This window comes from Nasonia vitripennis, assembly GCF_009193385.2.
Source record: "Nasonia vitripennis strain AsymCx chromosome 4 unlocalized genomic scaffold, Nvit_psr_1.1 chr4_random0008, whole genome shotgun sequence".
Taxonomy (NCBI): domain Eukaryota; kingdom Metazoa; phylum Arthropoda; class Insecta; order Hymenoptera; family Pteromalidae; genus Nasonia; species Nasonia vitripennis.
This window is the reverse complement of record NW_022279644.1, coordinates 985,481-1,006,539: the sequence shown is the minus strand read 5'-3', so window position 1 is coordinate 1,006,539 and position 21,059 is coordinate 985,481. Positions and strand designations below refer to the sequence as shown.

At 33.6% G+C, this 21,059-nt stretch overlaps 1 protein-coding gene across 2 annotated transcripts; it reads left to right on the top strand.

The window, feature by feature from the left end:
- Nucleotides 1-3,086: 3,086 nt before the first annotated feature.
- LOC107981207 lies at nt 3,087-9,869 on the top strand. 2 transcript variants are annotated; one of them, XM_031930094.2, is made up of 6 exons: nt 3,087-3,544; nt 3,993-4,205; nt 4,465-4,632; nt 7,691-8,995; nt 9,077-9,134; nt 9,210-9,869. In XM_031930094.2, the coding sequence occupies exons 4-6, from the start codon at nt 7,691-7,693 to the stop codon at nt 9,290-9,292; spliced, it is 1,446 nt and encodes a 481-aa protein (XP_031785954.1). In that variant the 5' UTR covers nt 3,087-3,544; nt 3,993-4,205; nt 4,465-4,632; the 3' UTR covers nt 9,293-9,869. The 2 variants fall into 2 exon arrangements, with proteins under 2 accessions (XP_031785954.1, XP_031785955.1); XM_031930095.2 differs by lacking the exons at nt 3,087-3,544; nt 3,993-4,205; nt 4,465-4,632 and adding an exon at nt 7,300-7,530 and having other exon boundaries at nt 9,210-9,866.
- Nucleotides 9,870-21,059: the final 11,190 nt, after the last annotated feature.

Here is a 21,059-nt window from a genome sequence, read left to right as displayed (position 1 = left end):
TATATATATATATATATATATATATATATATATATAACACTTATAACACTATATATATATATATATATATATATACACACACATACGCAACAATTTATTTATTAATTTTTTTTCATAAAGTTCAATTATTTATAATTACCTGGATGAAAACGAAGATATTTGAGCGGTTTGACGCAAAAAATACGACTCATATATATTTTTTAAGGAGAATGATAAAAATTTCTGTCAATTGAATGATAATCTAATTTTTAATTATTTAAAATTAAATTTATACTCGCAATTGTAATTGGCAATTACTTTAAAATTAACGATGTTAAAAATCGAATATCCATACATTTTCTATTCTCGATTCTTAAATCTATAAACTTGCATTTGTAGTGCAATCTCTGTGTGCTTTTCCGCATAGCTCGTTTTCAACACCCCGCGCAATTTCCCCTGCCCGCAGCTATAACTTCAGAGTAAAGGGCGCAGTGCGACTGCTCGAGAGTCTATAGTCTAGCCTCGAAGCTATACAAATTCAGCTAACCTTATATGTGACTTGTGATTCCTCGCATGCTCAGCTCAGCACGTGTTATTTTGATTATTTAATAAAATAATAAAATCAATAAAATTATTAGTCATCACGCTAATTGACAAAGAAATATCGTCATACATTTTCCTGGTGTAAGTATATAATCGCATATAAATCTAAGTTACAAGTATTGTTTTCATTGGTAAGGCTTTCTTTTTATATTTTTTAAATAAATTTGTCTATATAACCTCTAATCATAGTAAAGATAGTAGATATGTTCCCAATATATAAATCATTTAAAAATAAATACAGATAAGATAATCTTTAATGACATTTCTCTGACATGCTTAGCAAGTATATTATATAAATTAAAAAAAAATAGAGTATGTATTATAAAAATTATATTAAAGTAATATTAACTAGCAAAAAGAGAGTCTGCATCGGCCTGGAGTACAGTGATGGGTACTATCATCAAGTTATTAAAATCATAAGTAACGGGCCAATGTACAAAAACATAACTCTTGACGAAAACAGCTGGTCTCTTTTAAAAGAACAGTTTGACGCTATAACAGCTTATTTGAACAATTCTTATTCGTTTTATCACGAATTTGGACACCCGGTTAAGATCTATCTTACAAATCACGACTTAAACTTTTCAACCGCGTACGGCATCAAGTCAATCACAATCGACGAAAGGCCTAAAAACACACAGCCAAGCGAAGAAGACGAAGAAGGAGAAATCGCTCAGCCGGTTTGTAAAAAAATGAAAACATCCAACCCACCGGGTATAGTAATGCAACACCCAACATTTGAAGGACTCCATCTACATAGTTCACTAGTCCATCAACGTTTGGATGCTTTGAAAACTCTAGTCGGTAAGGTAAACCGTACCTACGACTACGTTCTCGAATATTTGAAGACTGCTCTGGGAGCCGAATAACCACAAAACATTAAGAACAATTTGACAGATTTCAAGGAATTTAAACAGTTTTATTCGAGACATAACATCGCTATAGAAGGCTTTGTATTGGATAAAATGGTCGACGATAACAACGACAATTTTAAAGAGCAATATTTGAGAATTGTATTATCCGAAATCCTCGTGTCCGGTTTACCGTTCATCGCAAAAGATGTACTAACTTATGTAAAATTTGCCTAAAAATTTAACCTCTTGCGTACACCATGTATATACTTTCCTGAATAAACTTTTAATACATTAAAAAAAAACATTTTATTATTATTCACCATCACATCTTTCCTTATTTATACCGCAACAATTATTAAAGCTCCTTATTCGGCAATCAGCCAATGCGCAAGATGGGTGTATGCGCAGGAAAATTAGCGTTAGCGCGCTCGAATGACAGTGGGGTAAAAAAAGACTGTTATAGAGAGTGTTATAAAAAACGACACACTAAACTAGAAACATTTCGTAGAACCAACAGAACAGATAATTTAAACGAGAGAATCGGCTTTCACAATAAATGTTTACCTATCTGGAGATCGTAACGTTTTTCCCTCTATTTCCAACTATTATTTTACCGCTATAAATAGCGCCCGATAGCGTCGCGTCTCACTTGGAGACGACTAGGCAACCACGATGGGTCAGGAGTACAGCACAAAAAAGACCGGCTATAAGCCACTCATCGATGATAAGAAAAACCAAAAGAAGGAAGAAAAAAACGCCTTCAAATCAATTACAGAAAAATACTCTACAAATACCGGATCTATACCCGAAAAAAAGGGTTATAAAAAATTATAATTTATATTTCATAGAAACCATCGGCCCTTTTCAGGGCCACAAAAACATCCATACGTATAGAACAAACGCACACACATGAAAGTGGAGAGCGCAAATATAGCGCTTCTACACCATGTCAGCCTCAAATAAGGACATATCTGTTGCATTATTTAATGTCCACTTAGCAATAGGTACACCTTATCTGCCCCTCGAAAAATCAAAAATGCCCTTAACAGACCCCCAGGCCGAGAGGGAGATAACGAGATAGAGGGTAACGCTATACCGGCCTAGGCCCCGAAGCCGAGGGGAGGGGGAAAATCAATAACGCCTGTCTCGCTATATGGCCCTTCTTACTACTGTCGTATTATAACGATTCATATAGTCGTATTATGGAGATTAATTCATATAGTCGACTTATACGAACAAAAACTTGATTCGTATAGTCGTATTATAAAGATTGATTCACATAGTCAACTGCAATTAACCTTGCATATAGTCGTCGTATAAAGATTGATTCGTATAGTCGTATTATAGTTTCATTAAAATTTAGACGAAAAGGCAAAAAATTTATTCATATACCCTACTGAAAAAAATCAGATGACAATCAACCGATAATCAGCTGATAATCATCTGATAATCATGCCAAAACATCAGTTGATTATCAGGTGATTTCGACTCAGTATTTTTAATAAAGCTGATAGTTATAAATATGCGTTTATGTGAGATAAAATGTTGATGATAATCAGGTGATAATCATTCAAAATTTGTAACCTTTAATATATTTATTATAAGTTGCTTAAAATAAGTAAAATTTATAAATTTCAAATAATGAGGGTCAGTGCTGGTGTTACCATCAGGATGATAACACGAAAACTCTGGCTGTGCATTGTAAAAAATCGAAATAGATTTACCAATAAATTGTAAATTTATTACAACGCTGAATATAAGCAAAAGTACGTATATTCGTTGTAAATTTTTGCTATGAAATGCGTACGGATATCATGAAATAGTAAATCAACGAATATATTTGTAAATTGACTACAGTGAGTGTTGGAAAAAATCTACTACTCACAGTATAGCACTGTTACCAACAACTTAAATTTACAAATATTTGTAAAACGGCAAAATAATAGTAATAAATCTAGAAACCTAGTGAATACACAACGGAACATCGTAAGTTCGTAGAAAAGAAAGAAATCCTCTGATGGCTTGGGCGCATGGGCTAGCTGCGTGCGTTATTGCACAATTTATTGATTTCTGATCGAGTTTTACCAGCAACTAAATAAAGTTTACAGGTAAGTGTGCTTATTTTAGTGCTCTTATTATACAATAGTATAAATAAATGCATCGCAGGCCGGTCTTCGACATTCTGAAAATTTTTGTAGGTTAAGTTCAGTGCTAAATTCTATTGCGTTTATATATTAGTACACATTTAATACAAAATAGCTTGATAAAGAAATTTACACTAATACTATATAATATTGTGCTACCTTAACTAAACAGACTAAAACTCTAAAATCTTTTTGTTTTTCGAATACTCAGCTTGTCATTAATCGTTGATGATTCATATCAAGTTTATCATTTTCTATATTTGCTCAGCAAGAAGATTGGTGCTTGAGCACTTTATCAAATCTTCTCTATAAAGGTCCTTGTAAAGAAATTTTCACATCTTTCTATAATACTCTACCTTGCTTATAACATACGTATATATGTTCATTTATTTATTGAATGTTACTCATATAGTTTGACGGAAGCTGTGCTGTATTTTGATGGTCTAGGAAGACTGTGAGGATAAGCGTCGTTTATCACACTTGATGAATATTGGCATGTTTACTAAGGTCCATCATCGAACACACTTGACATACACTTAGAGCACCATCGCAACCCACTTTCTTGCTAAGCGAGTGCCAAGGGATAGAGTTGAAAAGGACTCAACTTGAATATGATCCAAAGTGGGTAAGTTATTTATGAAAATGTGCTTATTTAGTTTTGGAATTAATGCATTACAGCATAATATAATTACATTATGATCATATTTCTATAGCTATTGGTTTTTCTATACTAGCTGTGCTTTTCAATACGTATGCAATACTCACAAAAGCAGTAAAAGCATACTTGATATGAAGTAACCGAGTACAGTAATGGATGTTATGCAAAGCATTTTGCATCATATTACTTTGTTTTTCTTGTATATTGATTTCATTTTGTCTTATAGGTTAACGGAAGCTGGGCCAATTGTATCAAGAAATACTACTACAATGAGAATCTGACGTCGATAGGAGTCTCATTACAAGGTCCATCATCGAACCAACTCGACATACATCTTGAGCACCATTGCGACCCATCAGTTATTGAAGCCACAACAATAAACAAGTATTTAAAAGTGAGTTAAGAATTAGATAGGGTTTAAGATCTTTTTTTTTATAACAAGTATGGAAATTTTCATTAAAATAATTATGATTAGAGTTTGAAGAATAGAAATTTTATAGTAAGCTGGTTAAAATATGTTTCAGCTTTTAGAATTGATGAACCATACAGTTATCCAATAAGTCCCTTTTTCATTGATAAAGTTTCCCTGTAAATATTGCACGCATACTTTTAAAACTATAGTCGAACATAATCGCCATTAACATATTCATCGTCAATTGATACAATTTAATATCCAATGCTTATACCCTTTGTGCGGTAAATTCTTAAATACCTATGGTAGTTTTTATCAACACACATTGTTATTTCATCGACATAATAAAAATGGTATTTTTAAATGTAAGCATAATGATTGTAATTCTGCGTTTAAAAATATATTCAAGTTGAAAAAACATTTGAAATACCACATACAGTTAGCAAGTGATCACATTAAGTGCATGTGTCCAAAAAGGTTTTCGCAACTGCAAACGCTTATGCGATCCATAATTCAAAGTTCCACCCGAATTTATTTTTAAACGAAGAAATTAGTAATGAATATGACGTATACTCTAATAATCCTGACCGTATAATTGAAGCAAATTCAGACCAAATCAATAATGCTACTGTTGAAGAATATTTATTAATTAGTGCTTCAAATGAGGAGATCGTCACGAAAGAAGCGATCCAACATGCCTCTGAATTAAATACAGTCAAAAGCACTGATGCAGGAGCAAAGGCATTAGCTGAAGTGTATTTAACATTATCAGCTAAAGACTTTGCTACAGAGCCAGTTTTACAAGGTGTCATGGATAGTATTTATTCATCTTTCACGTTCTGTAAACAAAAATTTATATCTGGTTTTGAAAATGCAAACATGTCAGAGGTTGACAAAGATTTTGTTTTAAAAATGTTTCATAATTCTTTTACTAGTATGACTGATACTCACAACTCAAAAACAGGTTCTCTACGAAATGCTTATTCGCGAAAAATGTTTTATAAAAATAATTTTAGTTATATCGAACCCATAGAGATAAAGTTGTGCGATCATCAAGGTAAAGCCACGGAATGTAAATATAGTTACGTCCCTATTCTGAAAACATTACAAAATATGTTACTAAATCAAAACGTTAGGAAATATTGTACCGAAAGTAATTTAAGAAAGAATGCAAATGGATTGTTTAATATTACAGATGGAACTGTATTTAAAAATATTCGATTATTTACGATCCACAAAAATAAGTTGCAACTAATTTTATTTCAAGATGCTTTTGAAATTTGTACACCGTTAGGACCTTCGAGAGGAAAATTCAAAATCATTGGATTTCATCTTATGTTGGGTAATTTGCCAGCCCATTTAATGTCAAAAGTAGATAACATAAAACTGATTTTTTTATATACGGAGAAATATGTAACACTGTTTAGTTGGAATCAAATTTTGCAACAATTAATTGATGACTTAAAAATTCTTGAAACGCAGGGTATAAATATTAATATCGCGGACGAAGTAATTAAATTAAAGGTACAATCGTAGCCATGCTTGGAGATAATTTAGGTAGTCATCAAATAGGAGAATTCACGGAAAATTTTAGTACAGTTCAAGATTTTTGTCGTTATTGCGAGAAAACATTACCGGAATTACGTACTAATATTTTCATTATAAAACCATTGAGAACTGTTGAAAAATACGAAAAATGTGTAGCCGAAGCAGTGAGTTCAAAGAAGATGTATAAAGGAATAAAAAATGGTTCTGCTTTGAATGCCTTACAGCATTACCATGTATATAATCCTGGTCTTCCGCCATGCATAGCACATGATATGTTTGAAGGTATTGCAGCGTATGATATGTTTCTCGCTATAAAATATTTTGTTAAAAAAAAGTGGTTCAAACTTGGAATACTAAACTTTCGTTTACACGACATAAAGTTTTGTACAGAAAAAGTTATTACAATTCCTACAATTACTCTAACAAATAAGTCAAAAAGACTTACTGGTTCGGCGACTCAAATAAGAAGATTACTCTTGATTTTTCCCATCGCAGTAGCAGACTTCGTGAAGGATGTTGATGATCCTGTGTGGCAATTGATTCTGCATCTGCGACAAGTTTGCAGTCTTGTCTGTGCTCCAGCAATTTCATTTAATCAATCGAACTGTTAAAAGCAGAAATCGATTGTTTCATAGAATTAAAACTTCAGTGTTTTCCATCTCAGCGTTTGCGATCTAAATATGAATTTATGTTACACTATCCTGAACTGATACTTCAGTTTGGTCCACTGAAACATTTATGGGCGCTTCGATGCGAAAGCAAACACCGCTATTTTAAGAATATTATGAAATCATCTCAAAATTATAAAAACGTTTCACAAATGCTTGCGGAAAAACACGAATTGTTACAGTGTTCATTAAAAAATCAGTTTGAGTCGGTGATTGAACTTAACAATCCTGTAGATTATAAGTTACAAAAATATGATGACCTAACAGTCAATTTGATAAACGAATATAATGAAAAAAATCATTCTTTTATTAAGTATGTATGTGATAAGGTTTGTTTTCAAGGAGTAGAGTATAAAGAAAATATGTCAATATGTGTTGATAAAAACTTGTACGGAAATCTAGTTATATGCAAAATCAAATACTCATCACAAGTGACTATACAGAAATTTATTTTTTAGGTAGTACTTATGAAATAATTTATAATACGCATGTTGGTGTATACGAATTAGCACAACACAATGATCACACGTGTAGATCAAAAAGCGTTGCAATATTCCCTCATTCCAATTTATTATCAGCCGATCCCCTATATGAAACGATAATCAAATGTACACCTATCTATCTAATGAAATACACTCCTTTTTATGCAGACGAATAAAACTATGTAAGTACTACATCGTATATCGCGCGTATATACCTGTCACATTTGGATCCAACTATCACAGTACCTGTAAATCCCTATCTATGCGCTCTCCTGTTTTCATTTATCATTTCCTGCTATTGATAAAAAAATGAATTTGTTAACAATTTGATTATTTTTGTAGATGCCGATATTAAAAGTATGGACATGCAAAAGAAATAAAAGAACCGCTATTGCTGTAGTCAACGTCGATATACGCCACGTTTTATCTACTGCGAACAAGAAATTAGGCGTTAATGGAATATCTATTGTTTTGGAGAAAGATGGTACAGTCATTGACGAATCAGATATTTTGCAAGAGTACAGTCAAGAGATTTTAATTATTTTACAAAACGGAGAAACATGGCAACAGAATTGTCAGGTACTTACGAGTGAAAACTCTAATACACAGCCTAATGCGGTTGATATTTCAGCAGAGATCATAAGCAATGATAATGTATCTAACACCAAATCAGTGCCAGCAGTTGAAAATAAAGATAATCAAGAAAATGCTGTTGATAATGCACAATCAAAAGAAGATACTGAAACGCCATTAGATACGCAAGAAAAGACCATAGCATCTATTCTTAAAGACAGGCTATTTTCTGACTGGGAGGGGTACAAGATACTATGGATCACTATAGACTCAAATACATTAAAAGAACTCCAAGGTGATAAAGAAATCGATAAATCCTTGAAGCAGCAATTAATTACAAGAATAGTTGATGATATGCGAGGTTTTGACAAACACTTACCTCGAAAGGCTTTCCAAAAAGTGGCTGCAGAATTGCGAGATCATTACCCAAAGAGTTTTGAAGAAAAATTAAGAAATGGACAGCGCTGTGGTCAAGGCTTTGAAAATACTGTCAGGAAAATGATGAATTACAATAATAATAGTAATCGGCCCCACCGTTTAGACAACCTCAACCAAAAGCTTAAGGTTCCAATTAATCAACGTAAGAGCTTGAGTTGTATCCAAGCAGGATGTAGTCAGTGGCAGCCTGACCATTTACCAGAAAATGAAGACGAGACAACTCAAGAAGAAAAAAGAGTATGGTTATTATCTTATAACTTATACGATCAAACAGATCCTCCAATGTTAGAAGTAATCAAAGAAAATTTTTGTAACTCATGCGTAACTCAAAGATTGTTTTTAAATGACATCAGTAAAGAAAATCATTTATTACCTCAAGTTCGTGAGGTATGGCCATGTCTTACAAATAAACCATTTATTTTTTGGCATTACGAAAAATTGACTGGTCACACAATACACGAAATTGCTGTTAATATTAAAGATGACGTTCCCAGAATTTTGTCTTATGGGATTATGAAAAGATTGACAGACATAAATTTCACCGATACAAGTGAGGAAAATCAATTTTTTGAAGCACTACAAATCGTTTGCAAACATTTCAAAGAACAATTGGATACATTGATTATTCGATTTCCTGTAAGTTATTGAAATTATTTTTATTTCACAAAATAAAATGATCTATGTTATTATTTATTCAATATTATCATATTTTTGCAGGCAGGTACGGAGAGCTTCGAAACAGGTCAAAATCCAGATCCACAATTATGTATCATAGGTAAATTTCGTATTATCGTTTTTGTTATTTTTTTATTCTTTTGTTTCATTCAATGATAACTTCTTCAAATTTCAGATAACGATCCAACAGAATATATCATTGTATTAAAGATATTATTGAGTATACAAGTAACTACGTTGAAACTCTGCAATTTTTAATTTCAGTGTACTTTGTTTTTAACCGACTATATCCAGATGCTCAAAAAGATCTATTAGAATTTGTACAAATGAAATTTTGCAACATGTTTTCCTCTGACGCAACAAGATCTAGATAAAAAACAGTAACTAGCAAAGTACTTACTCTCTTCAACAAAATAAACAAAGTTGTTCTCGGAGACGTTGTTAATGTAAATTAGTACTTTACTTTTCGACGGTTCATTTTTATAATTTCTATAATCATCCAAAGGAATTACTTTAAAAAAGATATATAGATATTTAAGGAATACATGGTATTACATCACTGTAATTATAAAAGTTGCTGATATTACATGTCATAAAATATCAGCTTTATTATAACTTATAAGTTCATACAGTATTTCATAGCAATTGTATTGTTCATCCCATGTTAGAAAGGATATTGTTTCTGAAAAGTAGTATATTAACGATGCGTAAAAAATGTAATGTATTATTATTAGTTAATAAAAAGTCTCATAAGCGTGCAAAATGTACTTGATTATTTATAATGTAATTTAATTAATGTAAAATTGGTCATGTAATAAACCATTCAGTTTAAATAAACCATTTTTTTTTTCATTTCCTATGTATTAGATACAAAATTTTTATTAGATCTACGTATCTTTTAGTAGTAATTTTTCAAAAATGGCGTTGGGTCGTTAATTTACCATAAAATTGGTTATGATATCAGAGATTCGTATTAATACAGCGCATTTGTAATTTTATAACCTTAAAAACTCGCAGATCACCTGCATCAGTACATTTACAACGCCATAGTATTTCAGCTATTTTATTGACATATTTACTACACTGAGTATAGTATATAAAATTTCCAACTCTCAGTCTGGTAAATATACGATCGGATTTTTTACAGTGCAATGCATTAGTAAGAATTTTCACTTTCAAAAGTTGCAAGTGGTTTTGATTACGATGCCTAATTTTCAAATTTGGAAGTTTATCTCCTCCGTAAACTAATATACGTAAAGTCCTGATCTTTTGCATGAACATTTCTTTTACAATGATGAAACAATATTTAAAGTTAAATTCATCTCAAGTAATGTACTTTTAATTTCCACTCGGAGGCCCATGTGTGAATATGCTGGTTCATCACTGAAATATTTACATGGGCCTCCGAGTGGAATTTAAAAGTATATCACTTGAGATCAATTTAACTTTAAATATTGTTTGATTATTGTAAAAGAAATAGTCATGCAAAAGATCAGGTCTTTACGTATATTAGTTTCCGGAGGAGATCAACAACCAAGTTTTAAAAACAGGTATCGTAATCCAAACAGGTATCGTAACTTTTAAATGTCAAAATTCTCATTAATGCATTGACAAAAGAGATCAAGTTATTATGACTTTCTGCATATAAAATAAAATAAAAATACATTAAAAACCAGAAATACAAGTGTCTAGAGTTGGACAAATTTTCTTTTTAGTGTGAATAGCAGGCCACGTTAAAGCACGTGTTAAAAGGGCCAAAAAAGTATGTGTAATATACACACATATATACTTACGCACCCTCCCACACACGCCCCCACCCCCACACATATATATATATAGATATATATGCAACAAATTCCTATCTGTTAGCTTTGTAAATTAATTTAATAATTTTTACAATGCCAACTCTATTTTTTTTAATATATACCCGTTAAGCCTGTCAGAGAAATATCCTAAAACGTTGTCGCTGTATATATATTTAAGTAGGACATAAATTATTCATGAAATAATTTTGAAATATTACAAATATTTTTCATGAAATATTTCCTGAAATATTCATGAAATAATTTTAAAATATTACAAAAAATTTTCATGAAATATTTCCTGAAATATTTTTATAATATTTCAAAATTATTTCATAAATTATTTTATAAAACATATTTTCACACATTCTTCAAATATGATAGTATATGTACCAAGGGCGTAAACTATGCTTTTTTAGCCCGAATATGGAGTTTGCAATACGAGTCAAGGCGACTTAGCGCAAGCCGGAGGTATTTAGAGCAGGGTATTTGCCCTACTGAAAAAAAAACAGATGAAAATCAATCGATTATTAGCTGATAATCAATATGCGTTTATATGCGATGAAATGCTAGTGATAATCAGCTGATTATTAGGTGATAATCATCAAAAATGTTTAACCTTAAGTATTTTTTTCGAATTGGTTTTAAATTAATAACATTTATAAAATTCACATAATGAGGTCCAATACGGTTTTAACATTCAGATGATGATACAGGCGTCTACATACGCTCACACACACACACACACACACACACACACACACACACATATATATATATATATATACATCCGTACGGACATTTTCCAAAAACACCATTTTTCGATTAAAAATGCGTCAAAACACACTTCCCACATGTTTTTACACAAACTCCAAAAATTACTATTACAAGGCTTCCTTAGGAAGGAAGCAAAAAATATAAAGCTGATATCACCTAATAATTAGTTGACGTTTTGGCACAATTATCAGCAGATTATTAGCTAATAATCAGTTGATTGTAATCTACTTTTTTCAGTAGGGGGACCTCCGCCATTTCCTAATACTCCAAAAAGCACAGTGTTCAACATTTTTTTTTATATTGATCACGCGCATTTTATGCAGGAGAATGAAAAGCAATCAAAACATGTAGCTGAAATCTGTAAAACAGTCTCTCTATATTACTTTCACGGTCATCGAATCCTTCTAGCTGGCAGTTTTATGCAAGATTTTAGTAAAGATTTGATTACTGTTAATTAAAATTTCATACACGTTTTATTTTAAAAATATTGCAGAAGGCTTTTATGGATCTTTCAAGGTATTGTTTTTTGGTATCTTTTATGCTGCGAGGATTCTATCTATATAATAATTATTGGAATAATTGTTCTGAAATAGCACTCTGTCGAAACGTGTTCCGCGTTGTTTCGCTCTAAGATAGCGTATTTTAAAGCACGCTTTAAGATAGCGCCTCTTTGATGTGCTTGCAAACACCTCGTTCTTGAAAGACTTTCTGAAAAAGCACCTTTTCTCATTCAACCATCGATATACGCAGTAAAAGAATAGCTTCCGGCACTTACTTATTTGCGACACTTTGTATTTTAATGGAGTAGGTTTATGACATTACTACTTTGAATAGAAATTTGCATTGAGAATTAAGTTTTCAAAAATATTCTCTGAAAATGTTCAGAAGCTAAGCTTCTGATGCTTCATTTACAGAAATGTTTTAGTAATCTGCAAAAGGAAGAAACCTTTCCTGAAAGATTTTGGTTAATGTTGCTGGTACGCATGCACCGCTCGCGACCAAACATGTGCGACGGAGGCCGTCGCCTAACCTTTCCCACTACCGTTACCTTCTATACTTAAGTAAGACATAAAAATTAACTTTGTTCGAACTCTTCCGAGATACCTATTACATTTTCATACATAAAACGAGCACTGATCGTAGCAGTTTCTGAATATTTCGTCATTCTTTTCTTTTCACCAGCGGTAACTTCAATGTTTACAATCTCGGTTGATAACGTTTCCTGCATGTACCGACAGCGACGGGCAAAAAGCTCTATGCCGCGAATAACGTATAGTTTCCTCCAAAACTATAAAGTTTGTAACATAAAATTAATGTTTTATTGGCTTTTAACAGTTGACGCTTTGGAAAATGCCTAACAGGCATAAAGGAGCGACGCCTACAAGTAGTAGACATATTAGGCGGCTAGCTACTGAACAAGCGAATCGAGAGATTGAAAACATATTATCTGGACGCCCCGCCAATGATGATGATTCTAGTTTTGCCGATGATGATCATATGCCGTGTACATCAAATGAATTTTCAAGTGTTGATAGCATTGTTAGTATTGTTGCTGATGATTATGAAATGCCGTGTACATCTAATGAACGGCACGAATTATCTGAATCTTCTGTAGCGGAAGCAAGGACAGAAATACTTGATATAGATTGTAATATAAATATAGAAAATAAACAGACGACAGACGATGTAACAGAAACTACTGGCGATGAAAAAGAAAGCGTTGACTATTTAATGAGTGATAATGACGATGTAGCAAGTAATTTGTCTGACTATAGTTATCGATATAGCGATAGCGATGCTGACAGTATTCCAGACATAGAACACTTAATAGGTATTGATTGCGAAAATAAAGATTTCGAAAACGATCTTAGATTTTGGGCGCAGGAATTCTCAATAAGCCATGCTGCTTTAAGAAAACTTTTGCTTTTGATAAATAAACATACTAACCATAATCTTCCTAAGGATACCCGCGCTTTATTAGGAACGCCAAAGTCTTTGGATGTAAAAAATATGGATAGTGGGGAATATTGCCATGTTAGATTAGAGAACGCTGTGAGAAAGATTATCGAAAATAAAGTTGCAGTAGGTCAAATTTTTCAAACTACAAATCTGTTAATTAACATTGATGGTGCTCCGATCACAGGAAAATCTTCATCTAAGAGTATCTGGCCAATCTTATGTAAAGATCGTGATTTTCACGGTGTGTATGTTGTTGGTATATACTACGGCACACATAAGCCTGCAGATGCAAATAATTTTCTCCAACGTTTTACCGATGAAGCCAAGTTACTTTTTGTAAACGGTTATACATACAACAACAAAAAATTCAATGTGAAAATTGATGAATTTATTTTTGATGCGCCTGCCAAAACTTTCGTACTTAATAAGAAATATCCCAGTGGATACAGTAGTTGCTCAAAATGTATTGTGGAAGGGGAGTATTTCAGATCAGTTTGTTTTCCGATTACTGATTTGAAGAGTCAGCATGAATATTGCCATGAACTGTTAAGGACTGATACAAAGTTCAAAAATTTAGAATATCTTGATGATTATCAAAAAGCATCTACTGTACTAAAGGATTTACCAGGAATTGGATTAGTATCCAACGTTCCGTTAGATTCCATGCACCTTATTTATTTAGGTCCAATGAGACAATTAATACGGCATTGGCTTGGTAGCAAAGGACGACGTAACAAATATTATAAATTATCGCAGGCTGAAATAACTACTGTATCTGATAGATTGGAGAGACTCAGTTTTACGTTACCTTCCGATTTTAATAGACGTTGTAGATCCTTAGCTTATTGGAAAATTTAGAAGGCCACCGAATTTAGGCATTTTTACTGTATTTTGCTTAAGCATAACTTTGTTATGCTTAAGGATAATACTATTGTTAATGTTGTTAATATTGCAAAAAGTAATGGAAGATTGTATTTGATAGGTAGGCGTTGTATAAAACAAAAAGATTTACTTACTTTCATAGTCCTACTGTAAGTGTTAATTTAGTCGTCGAATCTACTTTCTTGGAAGATTGGAATTGTAACACGATTATAGCAAAAGTATTTAAAATTAGCTGCGCGGCAGGATTTATAACTTATCCTTTATTGCACACGTTCGTATAGTAAAATTAAAAATTAGCGCTTCATACCAATGATTTCGAAATTGTTTTTCTGATAATTTCTGCATTTGAAAAATGTTATAATTTCGCGTAGTGTCTGCAATTTATCAATCAAGATTTATTTTATAATTTTTTTCATATATAAAACACTCTATTAATAAATTAAGAATTAATTACAAATAAACACTTTTCTATCTTTATTTCACAACATGATAAAAACAGCGAGTTTTATTCAACAAATACAGTGTAAGATGCAAATGTAATCGCCTTATGCACATCAGCGATCATCCATATTGCATTTGGAATTATCATATTTTCATGTCTGTATTATAAATTGATTGCAATTTATTTGCGCTAAATATAATACCAGTACAAAGTTAATAAGAATGACAGATTATAAGATTAAATGTGTCACATAATCACATGATTTCGACTTCGCGTTTCCAGTGAAAAATTAGTAGAATGTTGTATAAAACATATTTGAATTATTATAAATAACAAAGTTTACTGACAGTTTGCCGATAGATAGTTATATGTTTATACATTCTAACATCATAAAATGCACTTCATCAACATATTTCAATACCGTGTTTTATTTAAGTTGGTTTCTTTTTTACCGGGTTGATTTGAAATATTGTATTATATCTGTTCCCTACATATTTCGTAAAATATTAAAATAAAAGATTTTTTGTAACATGCGCACGATTTTCGCGTTTTTTGTACCTATAAATAGGACTGAGAACTAGAACTAACTGACAAAAGTGACTGTTTTTTTTTGGCCGGCGGGTAAAAGAATAATTTAACGGGCACGAAAGTTTTATTTAGTGAATTTGTAATAATTTGTCATTTTCCAATTACCCGAGAATTGCATTGAATTATTTATTAATTTTGCAATTACATAATTTATTTATTAACTCTTCTCCTCAAACTCCACACTAGGTCTAAAAATACTTTTCGGAGGATCAAAAATAGTACATAAAATCATATTTCTTGCATTTTCTTTTGAAAATAATTTTGTATGAGTTCCACTTAGCAAGTACACACCAATTTATAGTATCTCCCTGCAATATTGCAAGGCAAAATTAGAAACTCATTCATCATTTCCACCGTACAAAGACTCAAGGAAATTTCAAAGAGCAGTAATTAATGATATAGACGTTGGAGACGATTGGGCAGATGTCGAAATCACCCGCTTCATAAAATCGAAAGGTATAATTGTAGTCGTTTGAATGTACAAATATAACGGCTGATTTTTCCGAATTTTAAATAAAAATGCGAAGATAAGGTGCCAAATATATTCCTTATCAGTTCCGTCCATGCTTACTAATATTTTTGAAAGGTTATATTGTTTAGATACTAAAATAAAATATTTTAAATTCTCTTTTTGCTATAAACCGAATTTAATCATACTCCGTAAACACGTCATTAAACATATGATTTTTCACATGAAAAATTACGTGAAAAATCGCATGATTAATCGAAACTAATCACTTACAATAATTTTTTTTAATTAATAACATTATTAAAAACGCAAAATTTATAAGTATGCTGCCCTATTTACGTGTTACCATTGAATTTAGAATTTTCCAAGAAATATTAATGAAAGATTCCATGAATATTACATTAAATATTCCGGTGGAAAGTTTTAGAAATAATTCTAAGTAATATTCCGCGAGATATGTGTGAAAACTTTCATGAATAATTCAAGAAATGTAAAGATAAACCATTTTAGAATATTACAAGAAATATTAGTAGAAGATTCCATAAATATTTCAGTAAATCTTCCAGTGAAAGATTTTAGAAATAGTTTTATGCAATATTTTGCAGAATATGTTTGGAAACTTCCATTAATAATCTGAGAAATATTCCAAAAACTTATTTGAAATATTTCAATGGAATATTTTAGAAAGATTCCTAAAATATTCCATGATATTTGTTTAAATTTTGTCTTTCACGAAATATTACTAAAATATTTCTGAAAGATTCCACTTGAATGTACCACTGGAATATTTTAGAATATTCCACTGCAATCTTTTATGCTATGTAGGAGGGCATCCTACTTCTGAATTTGGCATCTTTAATAATTTAATTTAATAAAAATATTATTGCAAGTAAATTACGTAATTAATCGCGTGGTTAATTGCGTGATTGGCTGCATGATTTATCACGCGACTAATCGTGTGATTTCTCCAATTGTATCATACAATATCGTTTTTTAGATGATTACAAGGAGTGTGTAGAAGCAATAAAGAGAAATACTACTCAATTGCCAAGTGACCCTGAAAAACTTAAATCCTCGCGGTCTATTAGAGCAAAACCTAAGACCGTACATGATGAAAGTACACCAGCAAAAAAACCTAAGGGTAAAGCAAATGTTTCGAGGCCGATACAAGAATTTTTTGATGCTGATGATGAAACATCGTCTGGAGAAGAAAGCACTACTATCAAAAAAAGCAACCGAAATAAGGGCTCCGATGATAAGATTAATAATTCATCTGCTGCTAGTTCTCAGGGAGATGATGAAGTTGATCCGTTAGCGTTGATAGAAGTTCCAGAAACTCTTTGGAATTGACATAGTTAACGTTGAAACTTGTCTGATGTCAGAAGGTATAGTTTTCTTTCATTTTAAATGCACGTATTTTGTCACCTGAATATCTATATTAAACAAACTGCAGTGCAAATTGATATTACAACAACTTTAGCTCGTTTTTATACCTTAACTCTCATCTGACAGTTTTTTAAATTTATAAATACAATTAATGATCTTTTCCATAAGTTTTTATTTTGGAAAAGAATCTGTCGGTCAACACGAAACGCATAATTTTTCTGACTACTTTTTGTCATTAAATTGTTCATTTTTTTAATATGGCATAATTGAGTTTGTTTGTAGTGAACGATAGATTCCTTTTCCAAATAAAATCTGAAAATTTTGTTTGTACTCTTTTAAAGTGATTATGTATTGTTAAACAAACAATCGATAATTTTCGTTTTAAAATCACGTAATTCTAATGTCATTTGGCAGAATATTTATACATAAACGGCAATTTTATTGTAATTTGTTTTTATTATTTGTTATAATCTGATTGGTTACTTTTGACACCTAAATACTGTACACTAAAATACCCTACATAAAGTTATTTTCCTACACTAACAAAGTCTACACAGATATGTTCTGCACAAAAATTCTGTACACAAATTTTTAATACATGTATTATATTGTAGATGATTTGCCACCAGCTACTGCTAAAAATAGAGCACCACTTGGTGAAACTGCTGGTAACTCTCAATCATTAATTTCTTCTAAAAATCAGCGTAACTCTCGTACAGCATCGCCAACCTTATCTGAAAAGGAAAAGATGACGGAAAAGAAGAAGGCAAATACGAAGGAAAAGGCGAAGGGAAATACGAAGGAAAAGACAAAGGAGAAGGCAAAAGCAAACACTTCAGGAACGAATCATGCTGTAACGATCAGTATAGAATTAGTAACGATCAGTATAAAATAATTAATAGAATTATTAAATGGAAACTTACGAATACATATTTTTAGCCCTTCTTCGGGACTTTCAATTATTTTATCTAATATCTGCAGCATTTTTATATTAATATATACAAAATAATTTTAATGAAACAATATACTTTGCCATTAATTATGCAAAGACCATTATATCTAAATTTTACCATCATCTACGCAAAGCATATTGAACGTTTTGTTCTGACTAAATATAAATATTTATATTGTGATGTTGCGCTTTTTATAACCGAACCGGTAACGCAAACAATCAGATTACACTTGTTTTTACGTCGATCTCCGTATCGCGTACTCTTACATCTACAGAAGGGGACAACGTGTAGGTCTAAGAACAGGTATGTCTGGCGTGGCAGAGTAGAAATAAAGCTTGTTACACACTGGTTCTTCTGAACAACAATAATCGTATATTCTGCAACCCCCAGTATGGATCAGACTTGATCTGATTACAAGGTTACCCGTGATAATTCCGTCTTAAATTAGGCGCGTTATGTTACTCCCTGTTAAACTAACTCACAAAATAAACATGATAATACCCGGGTACTAGTTTGATGAACAATAACAAACTTTTACTAGTAAACAAACGAGACCCTCCGTGCTTCCGTGACTCTAAATCCCGTATTTAGATCTCCCAAAATGGCGTCGGAGTCGCACTCAAAGGCCGCAGCGTCCGTCAAGATGGCGTTCGGTCGTTATAGTTGCCCGCAAGGAATCGCTGGCATTATTTCCTCGTTGTCGTATTTCTCGCAGTAGGAATGTGTGCTGAAAATTGCGAAAATCCCCTACAACGTCGCGACAATCCTCGCAATAAGGGATACTTCGGTGGCGAGACGAATAGCGGTTATTCGTACGGCGAGGCTGCGAATACTGCTCGTTGAGAGGGCAACGCTACCGCCGTTCGACCGGCGACGACACCATGCAACTACTTTACGGGAATTTCGGATTGCTGGACGGCTTCCTCTCTACCTAATATTCGCCTAATTGCCGGACCTGTTGATCGACAGCGGCTCGGCGATTGTCTATAGGGAAGCTGGATCGCTTAGCAATCAACAGCGGCGCTACACAATATCAGATTTATTGCTGGATCGTTTATTGATTCTACAGCGACTCAATAATCCCCATTTTTTCGAGGCTGGATCGTTTAGTGATCGACAGCGACGCTACACCATTAGTCGAGTATTTCTGGATCATTTAACGATCAACAGAGGCTTGAGTAATTCTCCTAACACGTTGCTGGATTGCAGAGCAATCGACAGCGGCTCAAACGGTTTATTAAAATGGCGGGATCTCGTTAGATCGACCGCGTCTCAACGCACCGATGCGAGTATTCACTCGTCCTTGGTACTCGTACCTTAGTTCCGCGTCGCGTACCTCAACCAATACACCCACCGAACAAAAATTAGAGGACCTCGTGTCGAATATGCAACAACTTACACAATCTTCTTCTTCGACTCCAACTTCCTACTACTGCCCGTCGACTTCCTCTATCTCCACCTCAGAATCCACCTGGAAAAATGGTTGACGGTCGCGAGTCAGTCTGGCTTGTTCAGCAGTCGAGACGATAATGTACAAGAAGGAAGTCTTGTTCTTCCAGAGTCCTGCGCGTTCCCGGAAAACCCCGAATCCGCGCCCTCTAATTAATTAACGGCGGTGCGACACCGCCGGCGTCAAACGCACGGACGCTCCCTTCCGTCCGCGTCGAACGAGCAAGAGAGAGACAGCGCGAACACGTAGTATCGTCCTGACGCGTCATCTAGCGCTCAAGTTATAGGTAAGTCCCCGTGCAGTCGCGGTGCACGGGACTCCCTCTAGCGCACTGGGTCGCACCAGTGTTGCGACATGGCTCAGTTAGTGGTGCGCGCTAGTGGTGTATGCGCGCTCCCCACACTAATCGCGTCGGCTTCGCGGCAACCGAAAGCCTCGCGCGCGACCCCTCTCACCGCGCGCGCTCTCCCGCGGCGCGTTCTCTCTCTCTCTCTCCCGATGGCTCTTACTCCCCCCATCGCTCGGCCCGCCGAGCTACCGCGATGTGCTCGCAGATGCGCGGCCGTGATGCGCACTCGTCAGTCCGCCTCGTGCCGCGCACCGTACGCATCCCGAAACCACTTATTCGTGTCGCGACGCGACTCCTGGTGTGCGCAGGAGCAGGTGTGTGCTGGCTGTGTCGGTACAGAGGTACTCGACCACGCCTGACGGACCGCGGCGGCGCTATCGTACCGCATAGTCGCCTGCCAACCCTGCAGGGGAGCCACCGTTGCTCCGCGTGGTTGGTAGGTGAGGTTATCTCCCTCGGCGCTACGATAAACAATGTTATTGTTCCTCTGCTGCATGATACATTGTAGCAGGGAACAACATTACTTGTGCGGATAATTTAGTGATAGTGTACACGTGTAGCCGAGCGGGCTACACGTCGGAATATTTATTTATAAATATTTGATGTTGTTATACTAGCTGTTAAGGTGCGTATTCATCCAGCTAATACCGAATGTTTACTAAAGTTAATTATATAGCATTATTACTGAATTGTAGTGGTCGCAAATAATTTTTGAAGTAAATCATTAATCTTACTATAAATGCGCATAGTGATTCTTCAGAATTTAATAAAATATTTTAGTATAGTATAATGGCGCTAATTTTAGTGAAACTTAATAACCTAATAGTAGTTAACAACAACTTTTGAATAAGACAAAAAATGAAAGTTACTTGCTACTCGCTGAAAATTATTCCCTACATGAGAACGCACCTTCAATGCTTGCAATTAATGTTTGCTACAATTTCTCTTTAGAAAATCATTATCATAAA